This window comes from Engystomops pustulosus, chromosome 5 (assembly GCF_040894005.1).
Source record: "Engystomops pustulosus chromosome 5, aEngPut4.maternal, whole genome shotgun sequence".
Classification (NCBI taxonomy): domain Eukaryota; kingdom Metazoa; phylum Chordata; class Amphibia; order Anura; family Leptodactylidae; genus Engystomops; species Engystomops pustulosus.
The window spans coordinates 47918232-47936020 of NC_092415.1; the positions used below are offsets into that span (position 1 = coordinate 47918232).

Genomic DNA, 17789 nt, shown 5'->3' on the forward strand with positions numbered 1-17789 from the left:
TACAGTGCTCACTACAAGAGAAAGAGACATAAAGACACTTAGAATATTAAAAGTTTACATTTTATTTGCACTATTCATTTCTGCTTTAAAGAAATGGCTTCAAAGGTTTAGTTGCAGATTAAGAAACAAGATTTAGAAAATGAGAAGTTTATGGAGTATTGTTGGACAAGTAGAGAATGTGTAACTTAGCTGTTACCTTGTAATGTAATTCTCTATGCGATAATAAATTGGTGGCTGAAGCTGGTTTCTTTATCATTTATGGCATTTTCTATCTTAAAGTTAAATTTTTCTAATTTTTGGGAAAAAAACACCTTTAATGTAATTTGCAATAACATTGACTGTAAAATAGTGGTGTAGCTTCAACATACCAGTGTAACTAAATGGTTAGAGATCATGGCTTGGGTTGCAAACAACCTAGTTTTTTTTTTTTCCCTGACAAACTTTCTCTCTTTTTGGCGTAATAGGGAGCTGCTACTAAACAGTTCATGGGACTGTAATTACTATAAAGGGGTTGGCCACAAATAAAGATTACCAAAATAATAAAAGTACAACCCCCTAGTAGGGTCACCCATACTGTACTTACCCTGGTAAATTTTACAAACTGCCTGGAATAGTCATGGGTCATGTGACATGTCGGCAGTCCCTTTCAGGACTTCATGTAACATTCCATGTACCATAGGCCGCGTTTGAATGTCCATTGCATTCCCTCAAACAAGTCACAAGGGAGTGGTAATCACAGAGTGGGCTCAGTAATGACCACCAGACCACCAGAAGTCTAGAGGATGTCCAAATAGCAGCTTCCCCGGGTTGTATGACCAAAGCTTCCTCCAGGCAGAAGGGGAAGGTTTACCAGGGTAAATACAATAAGGGAAACCCCTTACTATATTATATTCTATTTTATATTATAGAGGATTATATTTTACCCTGGTAAACTTTATTTATGGCCAAAACCTTAAAAGTTATGATATGGAATTGGGGAAAATTCAGCTAAAGATAGAAAATACTATAAAGTATAAAGAAACCGACCTTAGCAGTCATCTTATTATTACATCCTAAATTACAGAGCAAATTAACAGATCAGTTGCACATTCTCTGTTTTTGGCACTTGTCACAGAGCATAGTACATCCAGGGCTTTGGGGGGCTAGCGCACCGTAATGTACTGACAGGTCAAGATAATTGTGCGTCTTATCCTATAGATTTGCTAGTTCCTACTGAAATACATTTTAAGCATATATCAAATACTAATGTTTACTTTATAAGCCCTTGCCCTCGCTGAACAAGTGTAATGAGGACACAACATACAGGGGCACATATACCGAGACTGGCAAACCGCCATACATTAATAATTCTCCCATGTGGCTTACACTTTTCTGCCTCCTAAGTTTTTTGTGTAGGCTCCTTGGACTCTGTCTGGATTTAATATTTTTTTACACTTAAGACCTGGATCCTTCCATTTTTGTAAAACATTTCCTGATAAGAAAGATGAGATGGCTAGCCTGCTCGGAATGATTCAGAGTAGCACTAAATAATTATCTTGGGAGGACATTTGTACACATTGTAGACTTCATAAGTTCCAGTATATCAGACATTGGGAAAATGGCACATACCGTATATACTCGAATATAAGCCGAGGTTTTCAGCACATAGCCTGCCAGCCCTCCATAGTATATGTACTACTGGGGATGAGGGGGGGGGGGGGGCTGTGGCCAAAGCATTTCCCACCCTCGGCTTATACTCAAGTCAATAGGTTTTTTCCCCAGTTTTTTGTATTTAAATTAGGTATTTCGTCTTATACTCGGGTCGGCTTATACTCAAGTATGTACGGTAAATGCTATATTGGTGCTCTTCTGAATATGGACCATCATCAATCTCTTGCTGTCTTTTTGCAGGATGTTATTTCTGTTGTAGATCTGCAGTTTTGTGACATAACACATCTAGATCCAGAGAAGGTCTTTGAAGCTTCACTGGAAAAATGACTATATATGAATGATATTTTGCAAGGTATTCCATAAAAATGGATTGTAAATCTTTGGTGTAGAAATCACACGGAAAAAACTATAATGATGCATCATACATGCCTATCCCAGTCCTTCCCCTTGCCTATTACATTCTAAATAGTGCAGCGGTACAATTCCCCTTGGGGTTTTTTAATACACCTTGTTGTTGCATGAAGTTTTTTAAGCACCATGATAAAACTATAAACAACAAACACTACTCTTCCATTTTTTTAACCCAGTCTTTGTTTTAGCTTCAAGGACCTCCAATGGCTTCCAACATTGTACAGTTCAAACATCACAACATCCTATCATCTTCCCAGATCTATGGGAGACTGGAAATAAGGAAGACTTTGCACCAGGCGACCTGGACCGTTATACCCATTTTCAGATTTGTGCCCATTTCCATAAACAATAAAGTTTTCACTTATGAATATTGACACAATACTGGTTTGTACTAAAAAGCTTATTCCTTGGTCTGCACAACACTGCTGATGGTGCCATGTACTAAAAACAAGTAGTGGATTTCCTTACAACCTCAACATTTTACCAATGTAAAAACACATTTTTGATACGATCATCTTGGCTGTAGATTGTACAACTTGCAGTGCTCAGGTTAGATTGGGATTCTGTTGGTTACTTTTCTTTAGACTTTGTATTACCTTGATAATATAATAAGTACATTTTGTCAATAAAAGTGCAGTTCAGCTTCATTTCCAATGAATAGAAGTTTTGCTGCAGTCCCCAAGGCTTACCACTACATGGAGAACAGAGCTGTATTTCCAGTACAATTCTTCACATTCATAATCAACTTCTTGGTAATGGTCTAGAGCAGGGGTCAAGAACCTTTTTTGGCTGAGAGAGCCATGAATGCCACATATTTTAAAATGTTATTCCTTAAGAGCCGTACCATATGCACATGCTCGCCCCCCCCCCCCCCAGTAGATGGGTAGTCCCAGTGTCACGGGTGCCCATGCGATCTAAATCTTGGATCGCAGGCACAGCCGTGCCCCTCTCCGTGGCTGCACCCCCTTCCGAGCTCCCTCAACTCACCGCTTTGTGGCTCCCGTCCGGGCTGGCCAGCGCACGCAGATATAAAGGGCCAGTGTGCCGCTTATTCGGTCCCACTTCCTGGGTTCCTATAAAGACCAGCGGCTCCCAGCTTTCCCTGCCAGATCTTAGTGCTTTATGCCTATGATCAAGCTTTCCACAGTATTTCCTTCCCAAGTGCTAACCTCCCGTTGTGACCCCTGACCTGTTCCTGATTCTGCTCCTTCACTACCAGCCCTGATCTCTTGCTCTGTCCCCGACCTCGCATAATGCCTTGACCGTCTGCCTGATCCTGTACCTTGACCTTGGCTGCCACGGAGAACAAGTAGCGCCTGTGGAACGACCTGGTGGTGCCATGCTGCAGAAAGACCATCCTGCTTTGCCGCATGCTCTGGTGAAGACTGGATGCCACTTAGATTCCGGTCCCAGGTGTCTGCTTACATCATTGTCCACAGTGGTCCAGGGGGTTCACTTCTCCAAATCCTGACACTCACCACATGCCTCCCAATAGGTAGGTAGTCCCAGCACGTACCCCCAGTAGATGGGTAGCTACAGCACATACTCCCAGTAGATGGGTAGCCGCTGCACAGGACCCCCAGTAGATGGGTAGCCGCTGCACAGGACCCCCAGTAGATGGGTAGCCGCTGCACAGGACCCCCAGTAGATGGGTAGCCGCTGCACAGGACCCCCAGTAGATGGGTAGCCGCTGCACAGGACCCCCAGTAGATGGGTAGCCGCTGCACAGGACCCCCAGTAGATGGGTAGCCGCTGCAAAAAAATGAATATTCACTTACCAGCGATCCCATGCTCTTCTCTTTGACCCAGGCTTAGGGGATGGCGCCTGGGTCATACAAAGGATGTAGGCAGCGGTAACATCACCAACAAAAGAGCCATATCTGCCTCGCGAGCGATGGGTTCCCTACCCCTGGTCTAGAGTGTCCTCTAGGGAAAGTCATCATTATAGCAGAGACCATTAAAACAACAGTTTTAATGGTACAACTAAAACTCTACAGTCAGTAAACCAAACTTTAAATCTGTAGATATTTTTTTATGAATTAAATCTGCTATAGATGTAATTATTTGTGCTATGAGCAATTCTCACCCTCGCCATCTCCATAGAGCAGCTAAAAAGGCTTCTCCACAAATGGGCAGGAAAAGGACCCGCTCCATCTTTTGCACTGTGGCTGCTCGGCTTGGACACTTTGTGCTCACCGCACCAAGACCAGGTGTCATAGGCCTCTTCGGAGGGATTGATCTTGCCGCTATTTGTGCAGATATATCACAATATGGGTCCCAATATGGTTGTGTGCGTGGTGCTTGACTGTCTGCAGTCCACTTGGACACTAAACAGTAGTTGTATGCAGGCATTATTTGTCCACATATTCTGAATAGGTCAAGGAACCTGAAACTGCATCCTGATACCAGCACCAAATTTTAACTTTAATGTGGCTTTCGCTTCACACTCATCTTGAATGGCTGCCCTAAGGTCATTGGGGTTTTGAGGTACAGAGTTACAAGCTTCTACTTACCTGATCCCATGGGCTTTCAAAGGGTTTAAGGTCTGGAGAAAATGCAGGCCCCTCCGTTTAACCCCTTAAGGACGCAGGGTTTTTCGGCTCATTTCTCGCTCTCCAACTTCAAAAATCCATAACTTTTTCATTTTTACGTGTACAGACCTGTGTGAGGGCTTATTTTGTGCGTAACAAATTTTACTTTCCTGTAATGTTATTTTTTTTTAACATGCCGTGTACTGCGAAGCTGAAAAAAAATTCCAAATGTGAAAACATTTTTAAAAAAACGCACGTGTCACGTTCTTGTGGGCTCAGTTTTTACGACTTTCACTCTTCGCTCCAAATAACACGCCTACTTTATTCTTTGGTTCGGTGCGATCGTCGTGATACCAAATTTATATATGTTTTATTGTGTTTTAATACATTTTCAAAAATTAAACGAATGTGTACAAAAAAGAAAAAAAAAATTTGCCATCTTCTGACGCTAATAACTTTTTCATACTTTGGCGCACGGAGATGTGTGAAGGGTCATTTTTTGCGAAATGAGGCGACGTTTTCATTGCTACCATTTTGAGGTCTGTGCAACATTTTGATCATTTTTTATTACATTTTTTATGTTATGTAAAAAGGTGTAAAAGTCGCATTTCGGACATTTGGGCGCCATTTCACGCCTCGGAGGTCACCGCCGCCCGTAACCGTTTTTATATTTTGATTGGGCATTTTGGGACGCGGCGATACCTAATATGTTTGTGATTTTTACTGTTTATTATGTTTTTATATCCGTTCTAGGGAAAGGGGGATGATTTGAATTTTTAATATTTTATTCATTTTTTTAACTTTTTTTTTTTTCACTATTTTTAGACCATCTAGGGTACATTAACCCTAGATGGTCAGATCGCTCCTACCATATACTGCAATACTTCTGTATTGCAATATATGGCATTTTTGCAGCACATTCATTACAATGAGCCACTGGCTCATTGTAACGAATCTGCAGATGCCATGTAGCCTCGTGTCAAAAGACCCAAGGCTACCATGGCAACCAATCGCTGCCCCCCGATGACGTTCGGGGGCGCGGCGATTGCATTAAAGATGGCGGCGCCCGCGCGCCGGCGGCAATCACATGGTTAATAGCCGCGATCGGTGCAAGCACCGACCGCGGTTATTAGTGGTGGGGGTTTTATGCAAAATGCAAAAAACCCCACCTTTGTATGAAGAGGACTCAGCCCATGAGCCCTCTTCATACATCCCTTATACCGTAGAGCTACTGCGCAGAGCGTTAAGGGGTTAAGGTACCCTAGCCTCCAACCTCTATGCACGTTGTCATCTAAAAAGATGGAAATTGGGCCTGTGCTGTTCATTCAGAAGCACAATGACTGGATTTATTAGAAGCACCTGCCCACACTGTAACATTATCACCAAAGGCTTGTTTGGTGACCATAGCGGCTGATACATAGTATTCTCCTTGATGTCTCCAATTTTATAAGTGGTCATCATTGCTGCTAATCTTTGAGTGTATGACAAAAATCTTTTTTGCTAGTGGGGAAGTGGGAAGAGTCCAATATCTTCCTGCACTTGCCCTGATGTTGAGTCCAATTCTATCTGCCCACAGATCCCATGATGCCTTATGTTCTCTCTCTCAAAGCAGTTTAACATCCATTTAGATTTCCACAAGTTAATCCACTGAAAATTCTATAGTGTACATACAGGATTTATAAGGTAAATAGCGTGGCAGCTTCCATCACATAGAAGAACATGGGATATGTAATAAGTGGAAGTAAACCAGTTACTTGAAGTGTATAGACTTTGCTAATGGTCAATAGCTTCTCTGCACAGAGCTTATAGTACAAGGTGGGGGAAGGGCTGCAGCATGAGGTGAGGAGAAAAGTTCTGTAGAATCATGGAGTGAATAGGGGAAATCTTGTGCCTCACTATTTTGTGTAGGAGATATTTGTATCCACAGCCCTGAACACACTCCGCACTTCTACGTGTACAGAGAGAGCTCTGTCACATGACCTAGTCTCCTGTGAGCAGGGGCAGGGCGGCAGACTCGCTACTCTTGTTAAACGGTACATTTTGTTTATCAGTCGGATTTAAAAGGCTTGTCAACACAAGCGGAGGAAGGAGCTACTTCATAACTGGGATATTCTAAGGGGTATAACAAAGAAACTGCTGAACATGGGTAACCAATATAATAAGCAAAGTTGTTTTAAATTTATTGGGAGGGGGGGGGTTGTAATAGTTGTTCTTTAAGAAAATTTGAATAAGAATTGTTTAAGAGCAGACCTGATGGTTCTTTTTTGTCTGCTTGAGAGCTGTCATCTGCCATGTGTGCAATGCTCAGAAATATATTTGGGGGTCATGCATCCTGTGTTGTTGATGTAGTCTGTGGTAATGGAATGAATGAAAGCTCTACTACAGTCAGTCTCTGACTTACAGATTACTTGTTACTGTACATACATTTGAAAAAACACATGCCTTGTGTGTGCTGCTCACTCTTAAGCTCTCAGCCCCTGCCTTTTGTGCTCCTGTATAGCTCCTCCCTCCCCCACTGATGTCAGCTCACCAGGCTGTGTGCGCTCTGTTCCTGTGAAGGAGCACAAAGGTGGCTGCTGAGAGCCAAAGAGTGAGCAGCACCAAAGTCATGTGGTGTTTTTTTTTTAAATGCATGCAAACCAGAGCCAACCCCTGGGACTAAACCAAGGATTTTGTTAGGAAGCCAGGTAAGTTAAAATACACAATTATATTATAATAAAAATGCTTAGAGAAGGCAGGCACATTTGAAATGCAGGTGTTATGGGCTTCTGCAACCTGCCTTTAGTGAAAATTAGCTCCCTATTGTCGGGTTCCCTTTAAGATCTAAGAAGAGGCGGATGTTCCCTACTAATCATACCCTTAAATAATAAGTAAGGGATGAATGAAAGGAGCCAGAGAAAAGGTCCAGCTTACTAGAAAGTTTCAGAAATGTGGGATAATATCCGGATAATGGATGTGCAGATGTCTAAGGTGGTCAGAAATACTGACCTTCCCTTTGATGACACAGCCCAACTAAGGGATCCTTTGGACGGGAAAATAGTAGTTTTAGAAAATCGAATTTTGCTGCTACCTCTGTAGCCCTAACATATTTTTCTGGCTTAATAAATTGGAATCCCGTATTAAAACTGATACACCTAAAGAAATCCTGTTAGAATCAAATCCTATATTTAAATTGGCCACCAATTCTGTCAATTTCAGTCAGCTCCATAGAGATTAATGGAGCAGAACGGTCATGCGCGGCCGTCTGCTCCATTAGTCGTCTGAGGAGTGGCGAGGGGTCATCCAGACCCCTCGTTTTCAATCTGTGGGGGTCTCTGCACTGAGACCCCCACTGATCAGCAAGTTGGGCCCTATCCTGTGGATGGGGCCTAACTTGTCTTTGTGGGAAAACCCATTTAAATTAAGATAATCTGAGAGGTTCTAGATCTAGAACAGTGGTGGTGAACCTATGGCACCGGTGCCAGAGGTGGCACTCGGAGCCCTCTCTATCGGCACCCGTTCCATCACCCCAGCGCAGAGTTCGCCAGACAGGACTCAAGGCCTCTTGCTGTCCCAGGCAGCACCCTGGAAGAAAGCTTCAATGATGATCCAAACTTCTTCTCCTTCTTTCTACTGTATTGGTGTCCTCAGGGGCCTCTACAATTTTTAAACCTGTGACAGAGCAGGGGGTAATAAGTTGCTGCTTAAATTGTCACATTGGCACTATGCATAAAAATACCAGGGTTTTGGTTGTAGTTTGGGCACTTGATGTCTAAAAGGTTTGCCATCGCTGCTAGTGGTTGCGAACCTATGGGATGGGTGCCAGAGGTGGCACGCAGAGCCCTTTCTGTGGACACTCGGGCCATCACCACAGGACAGAGTTCACCAAAAAGGACCAAATCCACCAAATCTTCCTGCAGTCCCATGCAACTTATGAGATGCTGCTCTCGGCACTCTTTTAAAGCGACACTTCATTGGCTGTTTGGAACCGCGGGAAAAGGGAGGTGGTGTTGACAGAACCACATTATCTTTGGAGGTCATTCTGCTGGAGCCAACATTCTTCCTCTACAGAGAGACCCTCTTTCTTTCAACTGTATTGGTGGTCTTAGGAGGCCGATACAATTGAAAGATGTGGAAGAACACGTAGTTGGCACTTCACAGTTAATAAGTGGATTTTGGTCATAGTCTGGGCACTCGATCTCTAAAAGGTTTGCCATCACTGGCCTAGCTTATGCTTTACCTCCAATGTCGTTGATATCAAATGTGTTACAAAAGATCTGCATAGACGAACCAAAGTCATTCTGATAGTCTCAACTGGTCTAAGAAGGCAAGTAGGAAACAGGTTACCTCTGCATTCTACCTAAAACACTCTAAAATGACAATTGGGAAGCCACAGAGTCTGTTTGATACGACTTACGTAAGTTTGGGGCAATCACCACGAACAAGTATCACCCATTGTCGCCAACCATAATGCTGCAACAGAGCAACATCAGCGACCGCTATGGGCTGTTACAATGCCGAAATACCAGATTCTACACCTCTTTTGTCAACAAAACAATGAAACTGTTTAACCTCTTAGTCATGCGGCCTGAAAAGGCTCTAGTGATTGGGCATTTTTAGCAAATTTCTGTAAGCGGGGGTATAAGGGCCATAACTTTTTTTATCTTGCGAGCTACCTTAAAATTTTTTGCTGTGTTTTTTTTCGGGACACATAGAGCTAGTTAAAATGTAATACATTTTTCACTTGTGGGTTTTTGTTAATCCATCAGATTAATGGAGCAGATGGCTGCGCATGACAGTTCTGCTCCATTAATCTCTGTGGAGCTGATGGGAATTGCCAAGCGCTGCGCTCACCGACAGACCCCACATCTTTGTGATCTGTGGATAGAACCTAACTTTAGTTTGTGGGAAAACAACCTTAATATGTCCACCATGAGGTCATAAAAGATCCCTGGGGGACATTTTCACTTTTTTTTTTCCCAGCAGCTCAGATTAGACCCAGTGGTCGGTGCCGGCTCTGCTCCTCCATCTATTGCGTTCCTTTAGCGCGATGCTGTGAGGAGTGGGGAAGAGAGAAGCGGTAATAAACCAGGCTAGTGCGGGAGCAGTAGTAAACTGCAGCAACATCTCAAGAAGTTGCTGCAGACTCTGAACCTGCTTCGAAACAGGTAAATTATGCACTGGGCACTAGTAAGTAGTGCCTAAAACCACCCCAGCTCTAGACGCAACCCCACATTGCCTCTCCCAGTGATTAAATGTCTCCTATTTATACAGGGTTTTTTCTATTCTGGTTTTTTCTATGGTAATATAACAATTTCCCACTACATTGTTGTAAAAATGTGTTTCCTGTGGAGAGTTTAATGAAGATATTATTTCCATAAACCTGTCGGATTAGGTCAGGAAGCATAGTCCATTATTTATGGGTTTGTGATTATCCGTTACTTTATGGGAAGGTTTTTCATTTCTGTTGTTTGTGAATTGGTACATTACATCTTTGTCTAAATTGCTTCTTAACCATCCTTAAAGGGTTTTTTCCATTGTCATACAGGGGTAATTCCTTTGTGCTGCCTCTATGTAAAGACAATTTCTGGTGGCATACCAGTGAATAGAACAGTCACACATGCAAAGTGGTGCTCTAAACCCTGATGGACGATTTGGTCCCTCTTTCTTCCAATTGCTGGAAAAACTGTGGCACTACAGTTTACCTCAATTCACTTACATTCTTCAGGACCAGCCTAAGCTTAACACATCCATTTTTTTGATTTTTTTTTTTCCAGGTTTTCACCACCATGTGGCCATTGCATTGAATTCAGTTTGAGACCTAAAATCATGACAAAATCATAGATTTATAGCAGTTACAATGGCATATTGGCAGCAGAAGGGTAAGAAGTTAAGTGTACAACGTTTTGGCTTCTCCCAAATGGTGTGTCTTGATGGCCATTTGCGCAGTCACTCTTTGCTTGGTTTGGGCCAACTATCCTGATGAAGATTCTTTCAACATTAGGTCATTCTTATCCAGGGAAGACAATGTGGCTAAAATTTTACTTATAACTGTCCTTGGGTATTGATCTGTGAAGTTGTATTTAATTATGTATTTTGCTTAACTTTCTTATTTGTGTTTTACAGATCTAAGAAAATGGAAACTTCTACAGTCTGGTCTCCTCCAAGAAGTGCTAGCGGGACAGGCTAAGACCAGAAACAAGCTAAAGTGAGTCCAGTTGTGAATCCATCGGAATATATCCAAATACAAAATATTAAGTATGATTTTTATTTCTCTTAGTAGAATAGAATTTCTTAGTCACTAAGGACCTTGTTTCTAACATAAAGGCTTAATATAACAGATAACTTTTGATGCTAATTTAAATTGTGGGGGAAAAAGTTAATTTAAAGTTTGCTTGAAGATGGTGTTGACAGGTGGAATGTACAGATTGCTTATGTTCCCATAATTGGTAAGGCACCATTGGGTGCAATTTTACCAATAGGAATTGCTTTCGACTTTTAGAAGCTTTTTGATCAACTTTTAAGGCTAACGTCGGTATTTTTCAAAGGAGCGTGAATGGCAAATTTCCTTTTTATACAATTTCTTTGTATGATTTGCCAATTTAATTTTGGCTTTAAAGCTGCTATAAAAACTTGATCATATATCCGAAAATCTCAGCCCCGTAGCGCTAGCTGTATGTCCTGTGGGGGGCCAGGGGCCGCCAGTGCAATGGGGGAGAACATACATTAAAATACAAGGATTCCTGAGGCGCTAAAGGTTGACATAGCCTGAACGCCCCAGGGTAATTAACTATATATTTAGAACTATATTTCCACAATTGCGGCATATAGTTATGTCCTAATAAGTTTTTTTTTATTATTTCTGCGATCAGTAAACTGATCTTAGATGTCCTTTAAAGGGCATCTACCTATCAGAATGATGGACTGAATGCAAATAAGCCTGAGGGGCTCCTGGCTCCATAGTTGTTAATTTGCATACAGTCTTTCATCCTGGTGGTTAGTTACCCTTTAAACACGCTTTCCCTAGAACACGCACAAAAACAAACTTAATCCTAAACACGTGAGGTATTCCTAAATGCCTCATACATAAAAATAATTCTCCAGTAAGTATAAGGTGATCTTTATTCACCCATGGCAAAATAAGTTGCAACGTTTCAGCTCATCCATAGAGCCTGATAATCCATGCTTGACAACGGCTCTATGGATGAGCTGAAACGTTGCAACTTATTTTGCCATGGGTGAATAAAGATCACCTTTATACTTACCGGAGTGCTGCCTCATATCATTTTTTTGGATATCTGACCTTACAAACCGGTGAATCGGGTTTGTTGGAGGTGTGCACCCACCACTGGACTTGATCCATTATACTCGCTGTGCTGCTCCACAATTGGACTGTTTGTAAAGATAATTCTCCCAAGTGATGCACTCTGTAACAGAAAACGTTACATTTTGGGAACCCATAAAAATTTTAAGAAAAAATTGTATAGTTCTAAATCTTTGAAACAAAGATATATACATTTGGTGTCTCCATGATCATGCTGACCAAGAGCATATGTGTAATATAGATCAAACAGTGAAAGCTGAATAAATACTGGAATTTTTACCGCATGTAGAATTATTTTGTGCAATGTACTGGGAAGCTAGAAAATTATTAAATGGTGCTACTAGGAAATGCTATTTCTTACAAAGAAAAGTGAAAAGTAGATTTGAGTTTTGGAAAGTAGGGAGTAAGAAAACGTAAATGGGAAAAGGCCTGCAGCTTTAAAAAGTTAAGCAGTTAATGGTGATGACTTATTCTTAGGAAAGGTCATTTGTAAGCAGTTGGTGAGTGTCTCCAGAAACTTGTACTGATCAGCTCATTCAATAGGCCTTTCCTCTATCAAGTACTGAGTCCTCATGGCACAGCAATTGAAATTTTGTGGCCGCAATGCCCTGCACTGCAACTCTTTTCCATTCAAGTGATAAGTCCTCACTATTAAAGTGTTGAAATTAGTTTTAATGGATTAGGAATATGGCTGTATTCAGTGTGATATGAGTATTTCTGGCCCAAACCACAAGCAGGGAGCAGAGCTTACCTTTGTTACCTATGGTTTGTTCATTTTGGAAAATAGGGTTACAGTAAAGTCCCTTTTATTCTAGAACATTGTGCTCAGCCAATCTCCTTGACAGTCTTGGTTTAAAACATTTTATGGGTCTGATTTTTGTGTTACAAGCAAACTTGCTGTCCTACTAACTAGAAGAGTTTTGTGTGTCCCAACTGCACAAATAATATCCACCGGTCCACACTCTTGGTTTGAGATGGAGAATTTAATAAGTTGTTACTTTATGTAAAATATAAAAAAAGGTTGTGCAACAGAACCCTATTTGAGCACCGAATCGGCCATTTCAGAATAAGTTGGGTGCAGTAGCTGTTGAATGAATTAGTCTTTAGCCAGCAACTACAGGCAGTCCCCGGGTTACGGTACATACAAGATATGTTCCTTCAGTTTGTACTTTGAATTGAATGTAAGTTGTATGTAAGTTGCAACTGGTATATTTTATAATTGTAACTCCATACAAAAAATTTTTTTTTGTCCCAGTGACAATTTGGAGTTTCAAATTCTGTTTGCTATGATGAGACCAAGGATTATCAATAAACCTTCATTACAGACACGTTACAGCTGATCACTGCAGCCTGGGACTATAGTAAAGCACTCAAAGAGCTGAACCAGAGGTCACAGTGGGCAGAGAGGTCCGTCTGTATCTAGGGGTTGGGTGACCTTAAGTAGGGGACCACCTGTACAATGAATAGTAAGAACATTGCAGCAATGTTTTAGTCCTAAAGTGGAAACTTTCTTTCACCTTTACCCACACTTTGGATACTTTTATAAGCATTGCTTCATTCGGACACGGCTAGAATAGTTTTTCTAACCCCCACCATTTCAATGCGATCAATTTTAATATTTTCATCTCCCCACTGATTGGAGCCGGGATGTCTACTCAAATCCAGGGCCACCAGTCTGACAGAAGAGAGTCTAATAAACATTTTTTATTTTTTTTGTTCCGAGTATGCTAATTTGTACTCTTTACTGTCAGATTGCTGGTCCTGGGCTGGATGAGACCTCCTGGTCTGCTCTGACAGCAGAGATCCAAAAACAATGACCCTGTTTGCTCAGAACTGGAGGGGAAATGGAGATAAAGGCCAGACGTTAATGTAGGTTGTGGAACATCCTCTTTCTTCCTTTTTTTTTTTTTTTTTTTTTTTTTAAAGAGGAACATTCACAACCTCCACTAACTCCAACTTCAGTAGGTGTTAGATCACTGATCCCAGGGCAATCTGGTTTTTTGTGTTTTCTAGAGACAGGTCCCCCCCCATCCGAAGCAATGACTTTCATCAGTTTTTAGCATCCAAAATGCTTATTAGGGTGCACCTACAGTATAGACTTGTTAAAATATTGGGTGCTGGTACTAACAACCCTTCTTATTCATTTAGGAATTGGAGTTGGTGGAGGTGATAAGTCTTTTTTTTAATTATACATACATTAACAAAGTTTTATTGCAACCATAAATTCTGCTTTATGTGTGCATTTTTTTTTGTTCATGCTTTTAGCAGAATTGCTTAATTTATTTAGTTTGCAACTCCATTGTATCATAGTTATTTTATTTTATTTTTTCTTTTTCCAGTCCCCTTTTCTTTTTTTTTCGACCACATGGAACTTGCGAAGCCACCAAAAACGCTGTCACTTAGTGGAGTTGGGCAGTTGCCAGTTGTCCAACAAGAAGGCCTGGTTTAGGCTGCGATGGCCACTGTCATTCCCGGTGATTTGTCAGAAGTAAGAGATACCCAGAAAGTCCCTTCAGGGAAGCGTAAACGTGGTGAAACAAAACCAAGAAAAAACTTCCCTTGCCAACTGTGTGACAAGGCATTTAACAGTGTTGAAAAATTAAAAGTCCATTCATACACTCACACAGGAGAGAGGCCCTACAAGTGCACACAACAAGACTGCACCAAGGCCTTTGTTTCTAAATACAAATTATTAAGGTATACAATCTTATTTATCTTTCTGTTTAAATTAAAGAAAAACATTCAGTTTTGGGAACTTCTACCCCCTATGGTTCTATGGTATTTGGGTGACCTATTGTGTTAATTTCTAGAATAAAGTGACTGTAATCAATGGTGTGATTGTGGTATGTACCTACTCAACCTACAAAGGTTTTAAGTAGCCATAGACTTTCAATGTCTCTTGGTCAACAGCCGTTTCTTACAAACTCCCCTATGGCTCTGTTCAACCAATTATTTGAATTGGAACATGCTGGGAGGGGAGAATGTTGTCCAGAAAGCAACATTGAATGTTGGCAGCAGGAATTGCCATGAATGTCTAATATGTGGATTATGGGGTGAGCAGAACACTGTTTTCTTCTGTACCGTTGTTCAGTCGGGTGTTAACATAGGGCCAAGATTGGAAGTGGTTGGCTCCATACTGTTTAGTGCACCATCACAGAGCCAACAGCTTCCAACATGGGCCCTGTGTTTACACCTAGCTAAATAGCTGATGCAATGATTGCTTTTTTATTTATTTATTTTTTTTAGATATATCTGCCCATGGCTGAAAAAGTAATAGAAATCATGAAAAATTATTGAATGTTTAACTTTTTTTTTTTTTTTTTTTTGAGGGTGGTAACCATGTTTCAATAAGGGGCTATGCATCAATGTATTTAAATGCCATATTCTTTTTAATAGCTGCTGACATGTTTTTATCTGTGTTTCAAGGCATATGGCTACGCATTCTCCAGAGAAAACCCACAAGTGTAGTTATTGTGATAAAATGTTTCACCGAAAAGATCACCTAAAGAATCACCTTCATACACATGATCCCAATAAAGAAGCATTTAAGTGCGAAGAATGTGGAAAGAACTACAATACCAAGCTGGGGTTTAAACGTCACTTGGCCTTGCATGCTGCTACAAGTGGAGACCTCACGTGTAAAGTTTGCCTGCAGACTTTTGAAAGCACAGTGGTGCTGCTAGAGCACCTAAAGACCCATGCAGGCAAATCTTCCAGTGGTGTTAAGGAGAAAAAACACCAATGCGAGCATTGTGATCGTCGTTTTTACACCCGCAAAGACGTCCGCAGACACATGGTAGTGCACACTGGGAGAAAAGACTTCCTTTGTCAGTATTGTGCACAGAGGTTTGGGCGTAAGGATCATCTAACCCGTCATATGAAGAAAAGTCACAATCAAGAACTGCTGAAAGTGAAAACGGAACCCATGGATCTGTTGGATCATTTCACCTGCAGTGTTCCTATTAAAGATGAGCTGCTTCCCGTGATGTCCTTATCTTCCAATGAGCTGACTTCAAAGCCATTTACAAACAATTTGCAGTTGAACCTCTATAACACACAAATCCAGTCCATGCAGAGTTCTGCAACACACCAAATGGTCGCTCCACCATTGTCTTTGGGCATGCCATGCCCTATAGATATGGATCCTGTCCATCCTTCTCACCAGCTTTCGCTGAAATACCCACTCAATTCTACCTCATATGCAGTTTCAATGCCTGATAAGGAACAACCATTGAAAGTGGAGATTGAAAGTTACCTTATGGAATTGCAAAGTGGCATGACGTCCTCTTCCCAGGAGTCTCCTTCATCTAAGTTAGGTTTGGATCCTCAAGTAGGGCCGTTAGATGACAGTGCCGATGGAGTATCCCTCTCTAAAAATTCAGTTTCGATAAGCGAACCTCTCAACACTTCTTCATTGGACTTTAATCAGCTGTTTAGTTTCATACCAGCCAATGGTCCACCTTACAGTACACCTGTATCCGTTGGGAGTTTAGGAATGGGTTACTCTCAAGAGGAGGCCAGTTCATCAATGGCACAGCTTCCCCCACAACCACAGGATCCTCAAGACCCTAGCAATAATATATGTTTTGGTTCGTTACACTCACTATCCTCTGCTTTTACAAGCAACCTGAATACAACCACAACATTGCCACGATTTCATCAAGCTTTCCAGTAGGATGTCAATGGATTGCTTTAGATAGCTGAATTTTTTTTTTTATCTTAGTGCCAATGAAAAGGCTTTAAAACAAATAGTCTATTCATTAACAATCTCGTTAAGCCAGTACATTAGCTTTTCACCTTTTTACAAGTGTCTTAATTGTTTACTTTGGAATTAGATGCTTTACAATATGTGGTTGTATTTTTTATACTGCCGGCTGTGTCTTGATTTTGTTTCTACCTGTAGAGATAGATCTTCTTGGCTCTGCTTCCTGTGAAATTATTCCTAGTGTTCCATTTCTACGTAAAGAAGAATCGGTGGCTGAATAACGCCTGTTGGTGGGTTTTATGTGAAAACGGAACATATGTTACGATCAACGGTGATGAGTCAAATCTTTTTGGTTTTAGATTGGCAAAATTATAGGTGATAAAATGTAACGAACCTATGTGCCCAGGCCTGCATCTGACTGGCAAGCAGCTTCAGTATTATGCAATACAATTGTTTGTAAAATGTTGGATGCACTTTTGCATGAATCGGAAATTGTCTTCACCCCTTGGTTGGCATCTAATTTGCTGTGTGCTTTTTGTTCTGTTTGTTTTTTTTTTTTTCCTTTTTTTTTTTTTTTTTTTTTTTTTTCCTCCTGAAGATTGTATCGAAATGCCTCATCTTGTAGTGTTTAATTACTACATATGTGCCTTCAGTAAGCCAGTCTCCTATATATCTACATTTATATATATTATTCTATGCGACTATCTGTTTGAGTGGTACTATATTGCCATTTATCAGATATGCGCTGCCAGCACTTGCAAATATATGTACTTGGTTCGGGGTTTTTTTTTTTTTTTTTTTTTTTTTAACCAAGATTTAATTCAGGACTCGTGTGAAAGCATATTGCTTACGCCACTTTGCTTGGTAACAGTTATCTTGCCCCATCAACATGCTCTGCTATCTGTTAGGCATTAGGGAAAAAAAAGTCTATAGCCGAAGAGTTACATGGTTAATATATATGAATATATATATAAAAAAAATAAATTAGTTATAATAATGCATACCAGATGAAATGTGGCAGGGCATAAATATAAACATTTATGGGAAGAAAGTTTCCATTTTATTTTCTTAGTAAAACATTTTAGCTATTTTTTTTTCTGTAACTTGTAAATATTCATTGTATGTTTAACAGTATTTTCTTTTAAAGGCATTATATAGTAGATATAGTATTTTTAAAATGCAAATTGGG

General features: G+C 40.8%; 1 protein-coding gene across 1 annotated transcript in view; it reads left to right on the top strand.

Moving 5' to 3' along the window:
• PLAG1 (PLAG1 zinc finger) overlaps window positions 1-17032 on the top strand; it is a 27277-nt gene extending 10245 nt beyond the window's left edge. The window contains exons 2-4 of the mRNA XM_072151881.1: window positions 10698-10779; window positions 14235-14592; window positions 15322-17032. Coding sequence (XP_072007982.1) covers window positions 14351-14592; window positions 15322-16570 — 1491 coding nt within the window. The 5' untranslated portion in view covers window positions 10698-10779; window positions 14235-14350 and the 3' untranslated portion in view covers window positions 16571-17032. The remainder of the gene's footprint in view (window positions 1-10697; window positions 10780-14234; window positions 14593-15321) is intronic.
• Window positions 17033-17789: the final 757 nt, after the last annotated feature.